We start from the raw sequence: 19,183 nt of genomic DNA, 5'->3' as shown, positions 1-19,183 counted from the left end.
CAGACATGATGCTTGGCATTCAGCCCAAAGAGTTCAATCTTTGTTTCATCAGACTAGAGAGTTTTGTTTCTCATGGTCTGAGAGTCTGAGGTGCATTTCGGCAAAGTCCAGGTGGGTTGTCATGTGCCTTTTACTAAGGAGTGGCTTCCGTCTGGCCACTTTACAATACAGGCCTGATTGGTGTAGTGCTGCAAAGATAGTTGTTCTTCTGGAAGGTTCTCCTCTCTAAACAGAGAAATGCTGGAGCTCCTTCAGAGTGACCATCAGGTTCTTGGTCACCTCCCTGCCTAAGACCCTTCTCCCCCGATTGCTCAGTTTGGCCATCTCTAGGAAGAGAACTGGTGGTTCCAAACTTTTTCCGTTTACAGATGATGGAGGCCACTGTGTTCATTGGGACCTTCAATGCTGAAGAAATTTTTCTGTACCCTTCCCCAGATCTGCGCCTCTATACAAACCTGTCTCGGAGGTCTATAGGCAATTACTTGGACTTCATGGTTTGGTTTGTGCTCTGACATGCACTATTAACTGTGGGACCTTATATAGACAGGTGTGTGCCTTTCCAAATCACGTCCAATCAACTGAAATTACCACATTTGGACTCCAGTCAAGTTGTAGAAACATCTTAAGGATGATCAGTGGAAACAGGATGCACCTGTATATATGTACTGACACTCAATTTTGAGTGTCAGTACATGTACATGTGATTTTTTTTATATATAAATTTGCAAAGATTTCAAACAAATGTATTTCACGTTGTCATTATGGGGCATTGTTTGTAGAATTTTGAGGAAAAATTGATTTAATCCATTTTGAAATAAGGCTCTAACATAACAAAATGTTCAAAATGTGGATATTTGTTTCTATGGGCCACTGTGCATGAGCCATCTGCCATATGGTAAAATCTGTGAACAACTGAGAGCAAGCTGACTTTGCATTTGCAACCATAATTGTTCACATCTGCATTAGTCTTTTGATTTTCACAGGATTTAGTTCATCATTAAAGTTAGAAAATTCTGTCTATGGTAAATGAAAAAGAACTGGCTAAAGCTCATCAAGGAACCCTACTATGCTGTAGACGTTATTATATAAATATATGTGATTCTTACAACCACTGGTTGCACAGTGTTGTGGAATTTTCCATTAAAAAATCCATTGGTTTGTTAACATAAGTGATGAGAAGCATCTAAATTGTTGATAGTTTCAAGATGGTGGGCACACTGACATGTCTTGACCAGATGAATAAAAAAAGGTACAAAAGTTGTAACCGGTATGGTACTTTTTAGGATTAGTACCATTTAGGTCAGGGGTGTCAAACTCTGGTCCTGGAGGGCCGCAGCCCTGCAGAATTTAGATGCAACCCTAATTAAACACACCTGATCCAACTAATCAAGTCCTTCAGGCTTAATTGAAAACTGCATAGTATGTGTGTTGGAGCAGGGTTGGAACAAACCTCTGCAGGGCTGCGGCCCTTCAGGAACTGAGTTTGACACCCCTGATTTAGGTACTAGTATGGACCTTTTAGATCCAACAGTGAGTATTTCTAAGTGTATCTATGTATAGATACCCTATTATAGTTTCACTATTAGCTTAACAACATGCTAATGTCAACTCTATTGAAATCATTTGTAAGGTCAGCCTCCCTCTTTGTGTGAGCTGCTGCCCATACAGCCTCATCCAAATGAGTCACATTTGAAGCTCTGTTTCAGTGAGGACAGCTGCCTATGAGCGACTCATTTCATCACCATGTTTCAAATACAAATGTCTTGATGAATAATTTATTTTGAATGATGGGAGGCCAGAAACATTGTTTTAAGTGTGTGTTAGAACCACGGCCTTTATCCTCTTCTCTCATTATCTCATCTCCCCGTTTCACTCGTGTCCTTTCATCCTCTCCTCTTCTCTCTAGTGATTTCTTGGCATCTAATACAAGTACAAACTGTTCTCACATGTGCCCACTCATCCCTCATGACAAACCCGAAAATAAAACAAGCAGTCTCTCTAAACAGACACTGAGCATCCTAATGAAAATAATGGCCCGGCAGAACCGTTTCTGCAACCCAAAGGGCTTTTATGATCACTGTCTGTATAAATAACGAAAATAACACTACACGTAATCAATTAGCCATCTATTATAAAAGCTTGTTTGACTGCAAAAATTGATTGTTTGCAAAAATAACATCAACTAACCTTAGTGGATGGGTATCTAGTGGTTTATCCCAAAGGCTGCTGACTTCTGAGCCGTAGGACAGCAGATGCAGCTGTTTTTTGAAGCGCAGTTGCTCATCAATGAGTGTCTTTGATGGTGTAACCACAAGAAACCACAAAATGAGTAGTGTAATTGATTGAATTAGTAAAACAAAGCATGCAGTTGAAATAATGACTCATTTGGGATCCTACTAAGAGCTCTCGCTGTAGATCTGGTAGTCTCCCTGCAGAGCAGTTAAAATCTGATGTGTCAACAAGCACTCCGACGCGGGATCCGTTCACCACCCCAAACACCTGATAGATCAAATCAAACCAACATAGGACAGCAAAGTTCTACTTAAAACATCTAGATTCATGGAGTGAAGATCTCAGAGATTCAATTTACCTTCCTGTTTCCTTGACTGAGCCATTTAATTTGATCATGGTACATCTCGATGGCACTTAAAAAAACACATTTTGATTAAAAATTAATCTTAGGTTATTGTATTAAAACGAAACAAAACAAAATTCACATTCAGTAGCACTGAGAATGATAAAGTATCATCACGGTGACTGTGCAGTGGAGGAGATGATGCTCACGTGTAAAGCTGTTCCTCAAAATCAGCCAGTGACTCACTGCTGATGTGCATCTGTTTGCTCATCCCGTCTCCTCTCTCAGATCTGCCACACATACACACACACAGAACGCAATTTACAGTCTGGTACTGGTTGGGAAAAAATCACAAAGAACATGTCAGAGTCATAGATCACCAAAAGCGAAAGAGAAAAGGCAATGTTTTGCATAGGCAAGTAAACAGCCTATTTTTAGGCCCCATAAGATATTTTTACATCATTGACAGTTTAATGACAATGCCAGCCAGTGGCTTTAAGAAAACAGTGAACGATGAACAATATGCATTAAAGTGGTAAATATAGGAGGATTTAATATAGTCATTTATATGTGCCAAACTCCAGCTGGTGGTGCTATGATTACAACTTAATATTGGCTTTTAAGTGTCTTCAGGCCAGGATCCTTAACAAATATGTTGTCTAGTGCAGATTGGACATTGCATGATTAAGTTAGTGTAAAACAAGTAATTTCCTGTTGCCAGCAGGTGGTGCTATGATTATATCAGTATATTGGCTTTTAGATGTGTTAAGGCCAGGATTCTTATCGAACGTGTGACGTTTGGTGCAGATCGGATATTGTATGGCTGTGTTATAACAACTTCGTCATAAATGGTGAAACATTGATCTTCGTCAGGCCACCATGAACATGCCCTTCAACAAAAACTCAAGACCTTCGCAATTTAACATTGCAAAGGCCTTTAGATTAGACTGACCAAATATAATGTTGATGTTTTTAAATCTCTAGGAGGAGTTCGTTAGATCATAACATACCACTTCCTGTTGTCAGCCAGTGGCGCTATGACTATAACTGAATATGGGCACGGGCATGTGTTCAGGACAGGCCTCTTATGAAATACATGAATTCTGGTGCAGATTGGACATTGTATGCCTGAATTCTAACAACTTCCTGTTTTATGACGTACAGTAACATCAAAGTTTGTCAGGCCGCCATGGACACACGCTTCAACGAAAACTCAAGATCTTCGCGATTTAATGATACAAAGGGGTTTAGCTTAGACTGACCAAATTTGGTGTTGACCTGTTTAAATCTCTAAGAGGAGGTAGTTTAAATACAACGCCTGAAGATGGCAAAAATGGCACAAAATTTGCCTAAAAACAGACTTCCTGCTACCTGTAGACTTTTTGTAGGTCTTGGTGTGTTACATGTGTCTATGGAATTTCGTACATGTATGTGCAATGTAGCTCGAGGGGCACTTCGTTAAAATTTTATAGGTGGCACTATTGAGCCATTTTGACACACCCACTTCTAAAAGCCATATCAATGTAAACTGTTGTTTAAATAGCAATTGCATATGTGCTCATGTGTTTGTCCAGGGGCATGCTGGTCTGAAAATAAGGTGTGTTTAGGCAGAATGTTGGCACGTTGCTATTTTGTGGCAGCTGAAAACGATTGTGTCATTGACTAACTAAATCCTGGTCTAAAGTCAATGGTGCAGTATTATTATTTTTTTATTTATTAAAAGGGCGCGTTAGTAATAAGCGCATATAGGCGGGTACACAACGTGCATACACTCTGCTTATTACACACATAGGGAGGCACACAGCAGTACACAAACATGCCAGATATGAAAAATTAATCTGTATCCTCTCTGGAGAAGTGTTCAATCGTTGCTCTTGCAAATTCCACCATGTAAATAGAGATGGTTTATTGCACGTTACACCCGAAACACACCCATGACTCATTAAGATAGGTACAGCCCTATTGGACCAAGCGCCTTGCACACTGACTGTTTTTTCTGTCATTAAACTAGCAAAAGTGGATTTGAACACGCCCTTAGTGTACCTGCACAATGTGCTTTAGACCATGTGCTTTGACTGTTAAAATAGTTGGTTAAAATACCCAACAATCATTACCGGTAAATTGGCATTAAGAGATTGTGTGTGAACAGGACCTTTTCCAAAATACTGGTAAATTTATTACAGCTATTTACTGGTATGAAAAGTTATAACATTACCAGTAAATTACCAGTAATGTGCTCTGAGTGATATTACCAGTATGAGCAGGTAGGAGTTCATAACATGCTGACGTAAGATGTCTATTCTGGGCCAATAATAACATTCTGACGCAGATGACGCATTTACTCCATGCTGTGTAGCTCAGTTTGAAGTTGTCTAATTTGATGTCTCTGGGTCAAAAGCAGCTGCATGAATGTGAACGTTTGACACAAAAATAAAAACATCAACAAAAACACTGATCACTTTTACCCCTTCATGTTTACAAACACAACACCCAGAGGCGTAGCCATTTAGAAGTCATTTCTGGTTAATGAAATCACAGAATTTACTGGTATTTGGAAGGTGATGTGTTAATGGTGCTTTACTGGTAAAAAGATGGAACACTGTTGCCTGTGTGAACAGGATTTTTGTATTTACCAGTAGAGTTGTTCCTGCAATATTCTGGCAATTTACTGGTATAACTATGTGAAAGGGGCTTTTAAAGGAGAACTCCACTTCCAGAACAAACATTTACAGATAATGTACTCACCCCCTTGTCATCCCAGATGTCCATGTTATTCTTTGTTCAGTCATAAAGAAAATATGTTTTGTGAAGAAAATATTTCAGGATTTTTCTCCATATAATGGACTGCTATGGTGCCCCGATTTTGAACTTCCAAAATGCAGCTTAAATGCGGCTACAAAAGATCCCAAACGCGGTTGTAAATGATCCCAGCCGAGGAAGAAGGGTCTTATCTAGTGAAACGATCGGTTATTTTCATTAAAAAAAAATACAATTTAAATACTTTTTATTTTCAAATGCTTGTCTTGTCTTGCTCTGCCTGAGTTCTGTGTATTCTGGTTCAATACATTTAGGGTATGTCGAAAAACTCCAATCGTATTTTTTCTATCAACTTCAAAAATAATTTAAATAATCATCCTAAATTGCTGCAGAAGTATTGACCCAGTCTTTGCAAAGTGAACATGCAAAGAAAATCAAACACCCTTAACAAAAAGAGGTAAAACAGCAATATAGGACGATTTTGAAGTTGAGGGAGAACATGAGATGGGAGTTTTTTGACATACACAAACTGTCATGAACAGTAACAAAAACAGACAGAGTAAGACAAGACGAGCATTTGACAGTAAAAAGTATATAAACTGTATTATTTTTATGAAAATAACTGATCGTTTCGCTAGATAAGACCCTTTTTTTCTTGGCTGGGATCATTTACAACCGCATTTGGGATTGTTTGAAGGCGCATTTAAACTGCATTTTAGAAGTTCAAACTCGGGGCACCACTGAAGTCCACTATATGGAGAAAAATGCTGAAACGTTTTCCTCAAAAAACATAATTTCTTCACGACTGAAGAAAGAAAGACATGAACATCTTGGATGACAAGAGGGTGAGTACATTATCTGTAAATTTTTGTTCTGGAAGTGGACTTCTCCTTTAAGTACAAGTAATTTAATTAATATTTTGTCCAAGGACAGTTTTTTAAAAACATACTTTTATGATTTGAAGTACACTACAAATACACTTTTTTTCATAAGGCTGCACTTTTCTTACTGTAACAAGAAGCCACATAATATTTCCTCAACAGACATAATCAAATAATGTTAGGTTTAGTATCTGTATTCTTAGTGTGTATATTGTTTATAATTTCATAAAAATGCAATTTTGAGCTTGCATTTATTACTCATTTCCTGTTTTTTGAGAACAGGAGGTAATTATAATTCTACCACCTGCATGGTTTTTATGACCCAATCTAATTCACATGCTTTGAAACAGCATTCTGAACAGATATTGTGTGGGGGGTTTGTTGTTGATGACAAAACCTGAGCCAAACAAATCTGTAATTGGTTCATTTGCACTTTTTGACAGCTTTGTTAGTTACAGTGAGAGCATTCCAGATCGAGCCACTTCACTCTCAGTGTAGACAGGGTGTAAGTCAACAGCACATGGTGCAGTGAGTCTGTTGTTCTGTAAACTTACAAAGGAGCAGTGGTGCAGAGTGACAGGAGGTGAGAGAGAGACAGTCCACAGCTCTCCAGACCGCTCGACTCCAGCCAGTGCTCTGAGCTCTCATACGCATCACTGTGATCTATCCGCTTCTGCACATGCTCAATATTAATGATGATTCACAGGTCAGTAATACATCAGTACGCTCACAAACAAAAACAGATTGATGACTTCATACAGCAATGGAACTTAAAGGAATAGTTCACACAAAAATTAAAATGTGTACTCACCAGTGATGGGGATAATGGCGTTATAAATACTAATTACTTTGTTTCAGTAAGGATTAATCAAACAAATGACTGTTTTCCCCGTTACAACGACATTACCGTTACTGACAATAAAATGTGTTGCGTTCTTCTTCTGAGGTAAAGTCTGCTTTATTTCTCTCAGCGTGTCTTCCAGAAACGAAAAGTAGCCGAGAAGAACTTGATGAATGTTCATGCTCGTTTCCGGAGGTGATGTGTGTTTTTACCTACATGTCCACTCATGGGCGTGATTACATTAGAGACGGTAAAAACTGGAGCTCACATTGGTATCATACTGATTACTTCATCAGAGAATATTTGAAGAGTTCAGATGCAAAACCCTCTAAAAGCCATCTCGGCCAAAAATGAGATAATGATACTGAGTGAATGCTCTCAACACATAGCCATTAAATACTATCACTTCAACCTTGCAAAACCCCAGCCTCAGCCCAATCAGAAGTACCAGTATTTACATAGAAAACTATACATAGGAGCCTGATAAAAATGCTTACTTTAAAGAAAAACGTAATGGGGGCTTCCAAGTTATTTGACATATTTGAACATTAAAAAAAAAAAGTAACACAGTAGTTACTTTCCCTGGTAATAAGTTACTTTTATGATGATGTAACTCAGTTACTAACTGAGTTACTATTTGTGAGAAGTAACTATAGCTAATTATAACTAATAACTATAACTAATTAATTTTTTTTTAAGTAACGTGCCTAAAACTGATACTCACTCTCAGGCCATCCAAGATGCAGATGACTTTGTTTCTTCATCAGAACAGATCTGCAGAAATGTAGCAAAAAATGGATCCTCTGAAAGCGAATGGGTGCCGTCAGAATGAGAGTCCAAACAGCTGATAAAAAATCACAATAATCCACAAGTAAGCTACCTGTTTGTAACAAATCCTTCATTAAGGTGTTTAACTTTAAACCATTACTTCTGACCAAAATACAAGTCCATAATTCATAATAATGCTTCGTCCAGTGAAAAAAAGTCTGTCCCCTATTTTCCTCTCACGTCAAAACCCACCAACACATTTGTTTAGAACTGTTTTGGCTTGTAAACTGTGTTTGAATGGCACACATTTCTCTCCTGATTCAGACAAGAAGACCTTTTCACCAGAGAAAGCAAAAATAATTATATTTTTACAGGAAGCAACGATTTAGTGTCTTAATGATGGATTTGTTTTACAAACACACAGATTTTCACTTCACAAGATGTTAACTGATGGACTGGGATTGTGTGGATTACTGTAATGTTTTTATCAGCTGTTTGGACTCTCATTCTGACCGCACTCATTCACTACACAGGATCCACTGGTGAGCAAGTGATGTAATGCTATGTTTCTCCAAATCTGATCTGCTGAAAACCAAATTCAACGACATGTTTAATGTGCTGAAGGTGAATAAATTTGAGCACATTTTCATTTTGGCATGAACTATTCCTTTAAAATATACTAATATAACTGTGTGAATCAGTTTAGGTGAACAGGTAGCAATGAAATCACCATTACATTTTCTCTGAAGACCGGTGGGATTTCCATGGAGGACTGATCACTCAGAAAGCCAGACTCATAGGGACTGTTCTCCAGCCTACAGACCATTAAAATAAGATATGAAAGGGAAAAATGGAAGGAAAAGAAATGGCTCTTTATAATCTAGCACAGATGAACACTGAAACATGAGGCTGAAACTGTATAATTTCACCACTTGACAAGTCCTGTCTTCTGCTCCATATGGAAATGCTCTTTTCTTGGCAGGATCCTCCAGATGCTGCAGGTTGTCTGTGAGCGCTGTAAGAACAGTGATCACATCTTGGAGGACTGATCTCTTCATACTGCAAATGCTCTTCTACTATCATAGAAAAGTACAGTTGATACCTGAAAGTTTCTGCCTGACTTGACCCATAAGAATGACTTTTGTTACTGTAATAGTTGCCACAAGAGTATTTATCATTCTGACATTTTTTATTTGCCTGCCCTGTCTGTAAATACAGCCAAAACCAACCTAAGCTGTTTGGCTGGTTTTAGCTGGTCATCCAGCCTGGTCATAGCTGGTTTAACCCCTGTATGGTGTTCAGGTCTGTGGGACCCGTTTTCACTTTTTGTCAAAAGATACACAAAATTATTTTTTCAAGCTCATACTCATTGGCCATGGCTCATTTTCTGTGAAGAGCATATATCAGAACAAATTTTCAATGACCGCTCACTGTACACCCCCCCTACACATTTATATTACACACAGGATGTTCGGGTCCATTGGACCCGGGGCTAATAAAAGAGTGGAAATTTTAGGTCCTGTGTAGCTTCACTCTGTCCACCTATTGACTGGGCCTGCTACTAATATATGTATGTGTGTGTTTATGTGTGTGTGTGAATGTGTGTGAGAGGGAGAGTCTGAGAGAGTGTGAGTGTAAGTGTGAGTTGTGCTTCTGCCCCTGCCATTCCCACACAAGGGTGTAGCAGTTTAATTCATACATGTGATCTAACAAAGGAAAAGGGCAAATATCAGCCAAACATTATGTTTGTATTGCTTGTAATTGGGATGAAGTAAACATCTGTTGAGTATTTTAACATATATTTTTAACTTTGTTGAATTAAAAACCCAAAAATGCAGCGGGTCCACCAGACCCATGAACACTGGCTGAGTAACAAAAATATGAACACCATACAAGGTTTAAGAGGGTTTAAGAGGGGTTTTGGCCACTTCTTTAGCTGGTTAGGCTCGTCATAGCCGTTCAGGAGCTTGACCAGCTCAGCCAGACTGAGAGACCAGTTAAAATCAGCTAAGACCAGTCAACCAGCTTAGGCTGGTTTAAGCTGTTTTTTATTTTTTTATTTATTTTTCCAAAGGTTAAATCATCATATGACTGATTTTAGTACATACAAAAATTCCTGGACTAATGAGAGCGTTTTTCTTATTTTGTTTGTTTCAGTGTGTCTGTATGAAGCCTACATTACCATTTAAATGTTTTTAATTATTATTGAATTAAAGCAAGGAGGCATTAAATTGATTAAAAGTGACGGTAACACCTTCTATGAAGCCCATATTTATAATACATTATAAGGGTATTCATAAAGAATTACAATGAATGCATAATGCATTATAAAAAATTGTATAATACGTTATATCATCTTATAAATAATCATAACAACTGTTACGATATAATTATAATGTTTACACATTTGCAGTTATAACAACAGATTGTGATTATTTATAACACAGTGAACACCATATTAAATCTTATTTTACATTTATAATGTAAATATATTATAATTGTTTAAGATCTGCACAGTATCTTACTACATCTTTCAAGTGGTTAGGTGCGGAGTGTTGAGTGCTCCCTGTGAGGCTAATATTAATTTTGATGTGAGCTAGTTAATCATTTCACCTGAAAAAATTGCACTGTTTATATGTTAGGTTACATTTTATTTTGATGCTCCCCTTAGTTTACTGACTGTAGTCAACTGTAAGCAACTTTGCAACTACATGTCAACTAACTGAGTATTAATAGGCTTATGTTAAGGTTAGGGTATGTAGACTGTTGACATACTTGCAAAGTTACTTATAGTCAGTTTGTCTGTGGGGAACCATCAAAATAAAATGTTAGCATATATTTAGCAGACATACTACTAATACTCCAATGACTGCTAGCTGACATGTAGTTGCAGAGTTACTAATCAACAGCTGACTACAGGGAACCATCAAAATAATCAAACTGATATTACAGTAAAAATAGTTCAAAGCAAATGTGTCATATTGCACATTCATCTGATCTGACATCTGATCTTATGGCTGTTTGAGACAAAATAAACAAAAAAAACAAATATATATATATATTATTATTATTATTATTATTATAACCATACTTATAAGTGGTCATTGATTGATTTAAGTAGTGTAGCATATGAAAGATGGCAAGATATGAGACTTATAATACATTATAACTATGAGAAATATAATCCATTGTAACTTAAGTGGATGCAACATGTTCATTGTGTTATAAATCATCATACTCTCAAGCTATAACCACAAATAAGTAAATATTGTAACACATTAAAACTGTTCTTATGAATATTCATAAGATGATATAACAGGGTTTTTTTATATATATATATAATGCATTATGCATTCATTATAATGCCTTAAGAATACCCTTACAATGTATAATAAATATGGGCTTCGCAGAAAGTGTTACCAAAGTGACAATAAAGACATCTGCAATGTTACAAAATATTTCAAAGTCAAATAAATGCTGTTATTCTGAATTTTCAAAGAATCAGTTTTCACAAAAATATTACTGTTTTCAACATTATTATTATTACAAGAAATATTTCTTGAGTAGCAAACCTATTAAAATGATTTCTGAAGTAACACTGAAGACTGGTGCTGCTAAGAATTCATCACAAATATAAAATACACTCATACACTAATTCTGCTTATACTAATTATACAATATAGTAGGCCTAATGTTTCACAATTTTGCTGTTTTAATGTATTTTGAACAAATAAATTCAGCCTGGTATTACTAATCTTACCTTTATACACTGCCGATATCTATAGACCGTCACCGTTGTTTATTTTCTGAAGCGCTTAGTACGGGCTGTAAGCTCTATATTATTGTGGTTGTTGCTGTTATCATTAGTAGATTATTATGTAGGCTAGTCTTCAGCTCATGTATGACAGTATTTTAATTTAACGAAAGAAAGAAAAGGAGAATGAGAACAATGCAGTAACTGTGCTATTTTGCTGGAAATAACGGTTACCATGGTGAAATATTGCAAGGTTATGAATGTTTACCTTCACAGACTCCGAGCGCTGGTTTGTGAAGCTCGCGCGTGATAAACAGCAGCTCGTGCGCGCGCGTACAGTACATTTATCCTCGGCGCAGAAATCAGTGATAAATGTCCTTGTGGGGTTCAAACTCAATAGTGACTGACAGCTGCGCTGTGTTAGGCGTCTCTATAGCAACCGACTCAGCCATTCAACACGAGTGCAGCTCTATCGCTGAGCTCACGGACTCGTGTTGACATTATATGAAGACATTTTCATGATCAGCGCTACTTGCGAAGTGTCCGGGTAATTAGTGCTCAGACTTAAGGGTTTGAATAAACGCTGAATACTGAACTTCAGCGCTTCATGCAGAATGTTGAGAACAGGCGTGCTATACGTTTGATAAATAACCTTGAACATATGCTGCAACAAAGAAGATGAATATATGTAAACAATTTTATTTATTTATTTGTACAAAACTATACTGTTTATTCGTTACTGTTAAACAACAAGGCTGTAATCATGCATAATGCAGTGTTATTAGTATCACTGATGTATTGTTGTAATTTTTATTTTTAACATGCATTTTTTTTCCATTTTCAATTTTAAGTTTTTGCATTTTATTTTGTTTTTGTTATTTATTGTAGTTTTGTCTATATATGTTTTTATTTATTCTTATTTCAGTTTATTTTCAGTTTTAGTTTTAGTTGTTACAGAACAGTTAAACTAAACAGTGACACTTTACAAAAAGGTTCATTAGTTAACAGTTAACTACATGAATTAACATGGACTAAGAATGAACAATACTTCTACAGCATTTATTAATTTTAAGTCATGTTAATTTCAGCATTTACTAACGCATTATGAAGACCACAAATTGTGTTTGTTAACATTAGTTAACGCACCATCCACCTATACATCTATCTACCATTCAACCATCTACTACCCATCCATCCATCTATCCATCCACCTACCACCTATCTACCATCCATCCATCCATCCATCCATCCATCTATCCATCCACCTACCACCTATCTACCATCCATCCATCCATCATCCATCCATCTACCCATCCACCTATTACCTATCCACCATCCACCTATCTACCATCCATCCATCCACTATCTATCTATCATCCATCTATCCATCCACCTACCACCTATCTACCATCCATCCATCCATCCATCCATCCATCTATCCATCCACCATCCACCTATCTACCATCCATCCATCCACTATCTATCTATCATCCATCTATCCATCCACCATCCACCTATCTACCATCCATCCATCCACTATCTATCTATCATCCATCTATCCATCCACCTACCACCTATCTACCATCCATCCATCCACTATCTATCATCCATCTACCCATCCACCTACCACCTACCTACCATCCATCCATCCATCCACTATCTATCTATCATCCATCTATCCATCCACCTACCACCTATCTACCATCCATCCATCCATCCACTATCTATCCATCCATCTACCATCCACCTACCACCTATCTACCATCCATCCATCCATCATCTATCCATCCATCCATCCACCATCTATCCCTACATCCATCTACTATCCATCCATCCATCTACCCATTCACTCACTATCCATCCATCTACTATCTATCTACTATCCATCCATCCATCCATCCATGCATCCATGCATCCATCCATCCATCCATCCATCACCCATCCATTTACTATCCACCCATCCACCCCTCCATCATGCAGCCTTGGTGAACATTGAGACTTCATTTAACAACATAAAAAAGACATAATTATTCCAAACTTTTAAACTCATCACAAGGCATTGCTTACAAGGAAGCGCTAGTATGAGTGATGTCCCATAATTAAAGGCACTGTAAGTGATTTTAGCAAGTTCTGCTGGAGTTATTTAATTAGATCATTTCAAGCACACAGCCTCTTTCCAAAACCCCCTTCCAGGACCTGTGAACCAACCTGAAGTGAAGAAACATCAATGTGCAGAAGATAGAGAGCCCTTTAACATTACATGTCATTGAACTGCATTAACAGTTAAGCATTTTAATTTAACAAATACATTTCATTTTTGCAAAGCTTGCAAAAGCAATCTTTAAAAGTGACATCAGCAATCTTAGGGTTTTTAGTTTTACTTCACTCTCAAATACCGAAAAGCGTGCATGCACAAAGGCAGCCTGGTGAGAGAAATTTTCTCTAGCTCTAACAGGGTAGTGGGCCTGATGTTTTGAAAATTGCAAATTAACTAGTAGTTGCTAGGCAACCATACATCCCATGCCTCCAAAAATGACTCAAAATGCAATTAGCCACAGACTCCTCATGCATGCAAAGTTTGGTAAATTTTCACCATCGGGACAAAAAGTAGAGCAATCGCTACAGCCGGATTCCTAACGAAGTAAAGCTCAGATGAACTCCAGCAGTTCGCCTTCTTGAATGCCTTTTATTGTATACAGTGAGATACTGAAACAAAGAGTAGCAGAGAAAACAGTTGTCTTGCCAGTAATACGGATCTGTTAACAGTAACTGTGCACAAGGACTGCTAATATCCTTTGATAGATAATACTGTTACTCATCATACATTTGTTTCCTTCCCTTTTAGAATCATAAATAATAGCTTTTCATTACCCTATATGCACTTGGTTTTTTCCATTTTATGATGGGTTTCCAAAAATATCCAAAGCAGAAGCAGTCTTTAGCACGGAAGTCGTCCACCGCGGGCCACCGTCGTTCTCACAGTTCACATTAATTTAGGTCCCAGTGCGATAGGAGTTGCCAAAAGCAATAGTACTGAATGCAGGTGGGAGTTATCAATTCTTCGATCCACAGATTTATGAGAATCATCTAAAATTTGAATAAATATACTTTATCTGTTTGCCATCCCTATAATGAATACGAATGCTTCCAAGGAAAAGTGCAGTCTTTCAAAGCATTCATGAAATTAACTTAGTAAAGAACGTAAAGGCGACTGTGAGCATGACCTTTCTTAAGTGGGTTGAACAAAAAAAGCACATTCAAATAAAACAAAACACACACTTAGAGAAGATTTATGAAAAAAAAAACAGCTTGTGGGCAAAATGTAACCTTCATATCACACATCCATCATAAATAAACACTTCTGGTTTTGTTCCACTGTCAGAGACACTCACACAGTACATCTGCTTTCCGAAAACGGGGAACGCTTTAAAAACAGAGCTGATGTAACACGTACGCATTCTTGAGCTCCTTTTATTCAGTGTCAGATAAATAATTCGCCATGATCGCAGCATTCGAACGAAATGTCCGTGATCAAGGCAGAACATAACTTACAGGGCACATAATTTGTCATGGTGACGGGAAAAAGAAAAATCATTCTGAATCGCAAAATAATGAGGTAAGGAGTTCATTTTTGTACATCGGTAGTGCTTCACCTACTAAAATGGCTATACCGCACAGTGCTCCCTAAAACCCAACTCATGCCTTTAGCATTCATACAATGAAAACAGGTTTATGGCACGTTAGCAAATCAAACCAAACAAGTAAAGGGCTCTGCAAACCCAGAGATCAAAACAAGAAGAGATGAGCAGGTGTAAAGTCAAAGCACAAATACATCCGCCTGTGAGTGAGCTCAGGCGGGAGTTTGTTTTGGTATGACGTCAGATTCAGAGACGCGTCCCTCGATATCTGAGCGTGTAACAGGTGAGGCACAGCCTTGCAGGGTCCTGACCGGCAGTCCTGGGGCGTTGGCCTCGTGTAGTGTGCGCGCAAAAATGTTCTTAATACTGTTCCCTTTTAAATTTCCCTCTTTTGTAACAGTGCAGTGTCCCGGCCAGCTCTCGGGCCACTAGAGAGAACGTGGGGAGCCCCTCTTCTAATATCTCGCTGCCCGCATTCTCCACCAGTTTCTTGTATTTCCTCTCCACATAGGTAGGGGGCGCAATTGTGTGAAACTCAAATGAACAGAAGATAACGGAACTATATTCCAAAGTAAAGTAGTACTGTAGGCAGCCGCTGCGCCGAATCGGACGGGCCTGCGTGTACTCCAAAGCCCCGATCCTTTGGGTTGAACTCAAAGGTGCAACATAAAGACAGCACGGGTTTAACGAAGCACAGGTTGGGCGGAGGGGAGCACGTGGTCGGACACACTCGTATGTAGTGTGTGCAGTAATCGTCTGTTTAGATTCGCAGTTCAATAGTTATTACTATATACCACAACCCTTCAAGATGAGTGCCGATTCTTTCCGTTTCACTTTGAACTCCCCAGCTGGCCCTGCTGGGAACGTCCCCTCAGCCAGGAAGGCAGACTTTTCCCGCAAACAGGAGCCCCACTATTGTGAAGAAGATGGAGAGCACGAACAGTACATAGGAGGAGCCCACCACTGTGTTGTTGGGTAATTTGTATGGTTGTCCCCCGACTTCATTGATGTAGAATCCTATTGGGAATATGAGGGCGGCCATACAAAACAAGATCACTGTAAAAGAAAAAGAAAGAAAGAGTTATTATATAGGCGATAAGAAAAATGTACACAGGTTGGATGACCAAAACAATCAATCAAAAACCCCAGCAATTACAGACAAGTAAATGTGACCCTGGATCACGGGTGTAAAAATACATTGTATGGATCAAAATGACTGATTTTTCTTTTATGTCAAAAATTATTAGGATATTAAGTAAAGCTCATGTTCCATTAAGATAATTATTCAATTTTCTAACATAAATACATCAAAACTTAATTTTTAATTAGTAATATGCATTGCTAAGAACTTCAGACAACTTTAAAAGGTAATTTTCTCAATATTTTGATTTTTTTGAACCGTCAGATTTCAGATTTTCAAATAGTTGTCTCTCAGCCAAATATTGTCCTATCCTAACAAACCATACAACAATTGAAAGCTTATTTATTCAGATTATGTATGAATCTAAATAAAAATAAAAATAAATAAATGATCCAGGTTCACAAATATTCTACCAAAATGCACAATTTTTGACCAGCAGGGGGCCTCAAAATCCTTAGGGCGTGTTCATAAGCTTGGTGTAATTTTAATACACCAAAGCAATATAAAGATACAGGTAGGTTTGGCCAACATATGGATTATTCACCATGTGTTCACCATGATTTGAGTCCTAGTATAAAATTATGGGAGTGAATATGAATGATTTTAGCATGCTTTTTTTTAGCCATCAAGTTTCAATCCTTCAAATGTTCCTTCCTTGTTTCATGAATTGCAGGCATAAGAACACTGTGAAAGATCCAATTTAGTTAGTAGCAAAAATTAAATTGATTTATTGATTTATTATTTGTATGGTATATTTCTTCTTTGCCATGAAACAGTTCAAATTGACAAGTATAATTTATTATTTAATTATGGCATTTGTTGAAAACGCATATTTCATAGAAAAATATATTAAAAAAAAAAAAAAAAAAAAAAAAAGTCACCATGTCCAAAATTGACAATCGCTTCCTATGTTGGTGAGTGGGGTGTGTGTATATATATATATATATATATACACACACACACAAACACACAGGGCCTAAAATTAAAATCCCACTACATCTCATGTTTTTAAATGAAAAGTAAAAAAGTACTCTGTGTGATTGGCTTTTGGTCCTTTGTATTAAACTCACACATATTTAGTTTTTATAGTTTTTCAGCTATTTTGACAACCCTACTGGTCATAGTGCTTCTTAGATGAATGCCAAGACTTGCTAAGCCCACTTTTTGCACGTACGCGAGGGACAGTGTACAGTGCACGTGACGCTAGGGCTGTGACTGTCGTAATGACAACCGCGCCACCGCTGTCATCATTTGCCACCGGCAGTACTGCACGTGACGTCACACAATCTATAACAAGCATAAAATACAGTGTTTCTGCCACAATTATTCTGCCGTGGCCGTGTTTAGTGTCCCCGCCGGCAGCAGCAGCGAGCGCAAGTGCCTTCGCATCTCATTTAAACGCATACAATAGGCTAAAGCTTGTAAAGCTCCAGGAAAAGTAATTACCATGAATGTGTCGTGGGGGAAATAAGGAGATACTTGAATGAATTATTAATAAACTAGTGTTTTCTGAGCCAGTGTCACAAAGACGACAATCCTAACTCGCCATCTGCTCATTGGACATGCCTTTAGAGAGAAATGCATCTCTACGTATTTTATAATAATTTAAAGCTTTCTATAGATATATTCATCCTGACTATAAGGCAAGTATTCGCTAAGTTTCATTTCATTTTCAACAGCGCTCCTGTTCAACACCGAGACATCAGAAAGTGCATCTTGTTTGTTTTCTTTATTTTTTACAAAAGCACAACATTTTGCTGATATTGTGAGTGCACGCAAATAAAATTAGACCCTTTACAGTTCCGGATGATATATTACGCTTACCTTTATGAGCAAAGATTATGGCGTATTTTAAATGATTGTATGCATATTATAGCATGCATTTATCTAAGTTAAACGTTTAAAATAACATTGTGATATGCTGGAAGATTTTATTTTAAGCAAGTCGTGATGATTTGAGAAGGCAAAATTGATCAAACATAGGCTGTGATCAACTCACTGCCTGCCTCTGGCTGCATGGTCATTACTTTAAAAAGCAAAAACCTCAATTTAACAAACAAAAAAATGTTCCAAATATATATATATATCTAAATTAACTTTATAAGGAAATGAAAATAAATATAACCACGTTCCTATTAAAAACAAAACTGAGCTATTTTAATGGATGCAACAGTGTAATGGGAAAGAAAGAGAAAAGACTCGGGCTCTAGTCGGACTCAGGACAGTAATTTTGATGAGCTGTCGGACAAGGGTTGGGCGAGGTTGTTACAAATTTATGCAACAAATGCTTGTTTAATATTTACTATTCTTATTTTGGCTACTTTCTTATTTAACTTATTCAACCTTATTTAACTACTTTCTTATTTATAAATTATTTGATATTTACTTTAGTGTTTTGTAGGCTGAAATACACACACACACACACACATATACATACACACACACACACATACATACACACATATATATATATATATATATATATATATATATATATATATATATATATATATATATATATATATATATATATATATATATACACACCACATGGTGGAAAAAATTGACGCCAATTTCATCATCAGAATAGTACACGCACCACTTGATTTTTGTAACCGCGCTGAGGATATTTGCAGTAATCAGTTGTTCCACAAGGTGGCAACACTGTCCCGGGCCACTATTTCACAGTAGAAAATTAAACTAAAAAGGAGGAACAATAACAATAAAATAGCGAAGACTGCAACAACAAAAGATGCTTACACTGACAAGCACTTATGAACAAGAGTGTATGAGACAGATCAGCTTTGGTATAAAAGAGTATAAAAATA

General features: G+C 37.3%; 2 protein-coding genes across 7 annotated transcripts in view; both read right to left on the bottom strand.

Moving 5' to 3' along the window:
* vwa3a (von Willebrand factor A domain containing 3A) overlaps positions 1 to 14,097 on the bottom strand; it is a 42,521-nt gene extending 28,424 nt beyond the window's left edge. The window contains exons 1-9 of one of the 6 annotated variants that reach the window (XM_051104079.1): positions 13,024 to 14,097; positions 11,845 to 12,969; positions 8,752 to 8,837; positions 8,559 to 8,637; positions 6,768 to 6,886; positions 2,785 to 2,865; positions 2,591 to 2,645; positions 2,398 to 2,499; positions 2,188 to 2,294 (exon numbers count right to left, since the gene is read on the bottom strand). In XM_051104079.1, coding sequence (XP_050960036.1) covers positions 2,188 to 2,294; positions 2,398 to 2,499; positions 2,591 to 2,645; positions 2,785 to 2,865; positions 6,768 to 6,886; positions 8,559 to 8,637; positions 8,752 to 8,780 — 572 coding nt within the window. In that variant the 5' untranslated portion in view covers positions 8,781 to 8,837; positions 11,845 to 12,969; positions 13,024 to 14,097. Of the gene's footprint in view, positions 1 to 2,187; positions 2,295 to 2,397; positions 2,500 to 2,590; positions 2,646 to 2,784; positions 2,866 to 6,767; positions 6,887 to 8,558; positions 8,638 to 8,751; positions 8,838 to 11,844 lie in introns of all 6 variants that reach the window. The other 5 variants (XM_051104083.1, XM_051104078.1, XM_051104082.1 and 2 more) reach the window with 5 other exon arrangements.
* Positions 14,098 to 14,242: 145 nt separating this feature from the next.
* The window catches only part of mosmoa (modulator of smoothened a), a 38,579-nt gene continuing 33,638 nt past the window's right edge, over positions 14,243 to 19,183 (bottom strand). Inside the window, exon 3 of the mRNA XM_051104086.1 lies at positions 14,243 to 16,270. Within this exon, the coding sequence (XP_050960043.1) occupies positions 16,086 to 16,270 (185 nt within the window). The 3' untranslated portion in view covers positions 14,243 to 16,085. The remainder of the gene's footprint in view (positions 16,271 to 19,183) is intronic.

Source organism: Labeo rohita, unplaced genomic scaffold (genome assembly GCF_022985175.1).
Source record: "Labeo rohita strain BAU-BD-2019 unplaced genomic scaffold, IGBB_LRoh.1.0 scaffold_63, whole genome shotgun sequence".
Lineage (NCBI taxonomy): Eukaryota > Metazoa > Chordata > Actinopteri > Cypriniformes > Cyprinidae > Labeo > Labeo rohita.
The sequence above is the reverse complement of the archived record's forward strand: the minus strand, read 5'-3'. Positions and strand labels throughout refer to the sequence as shown.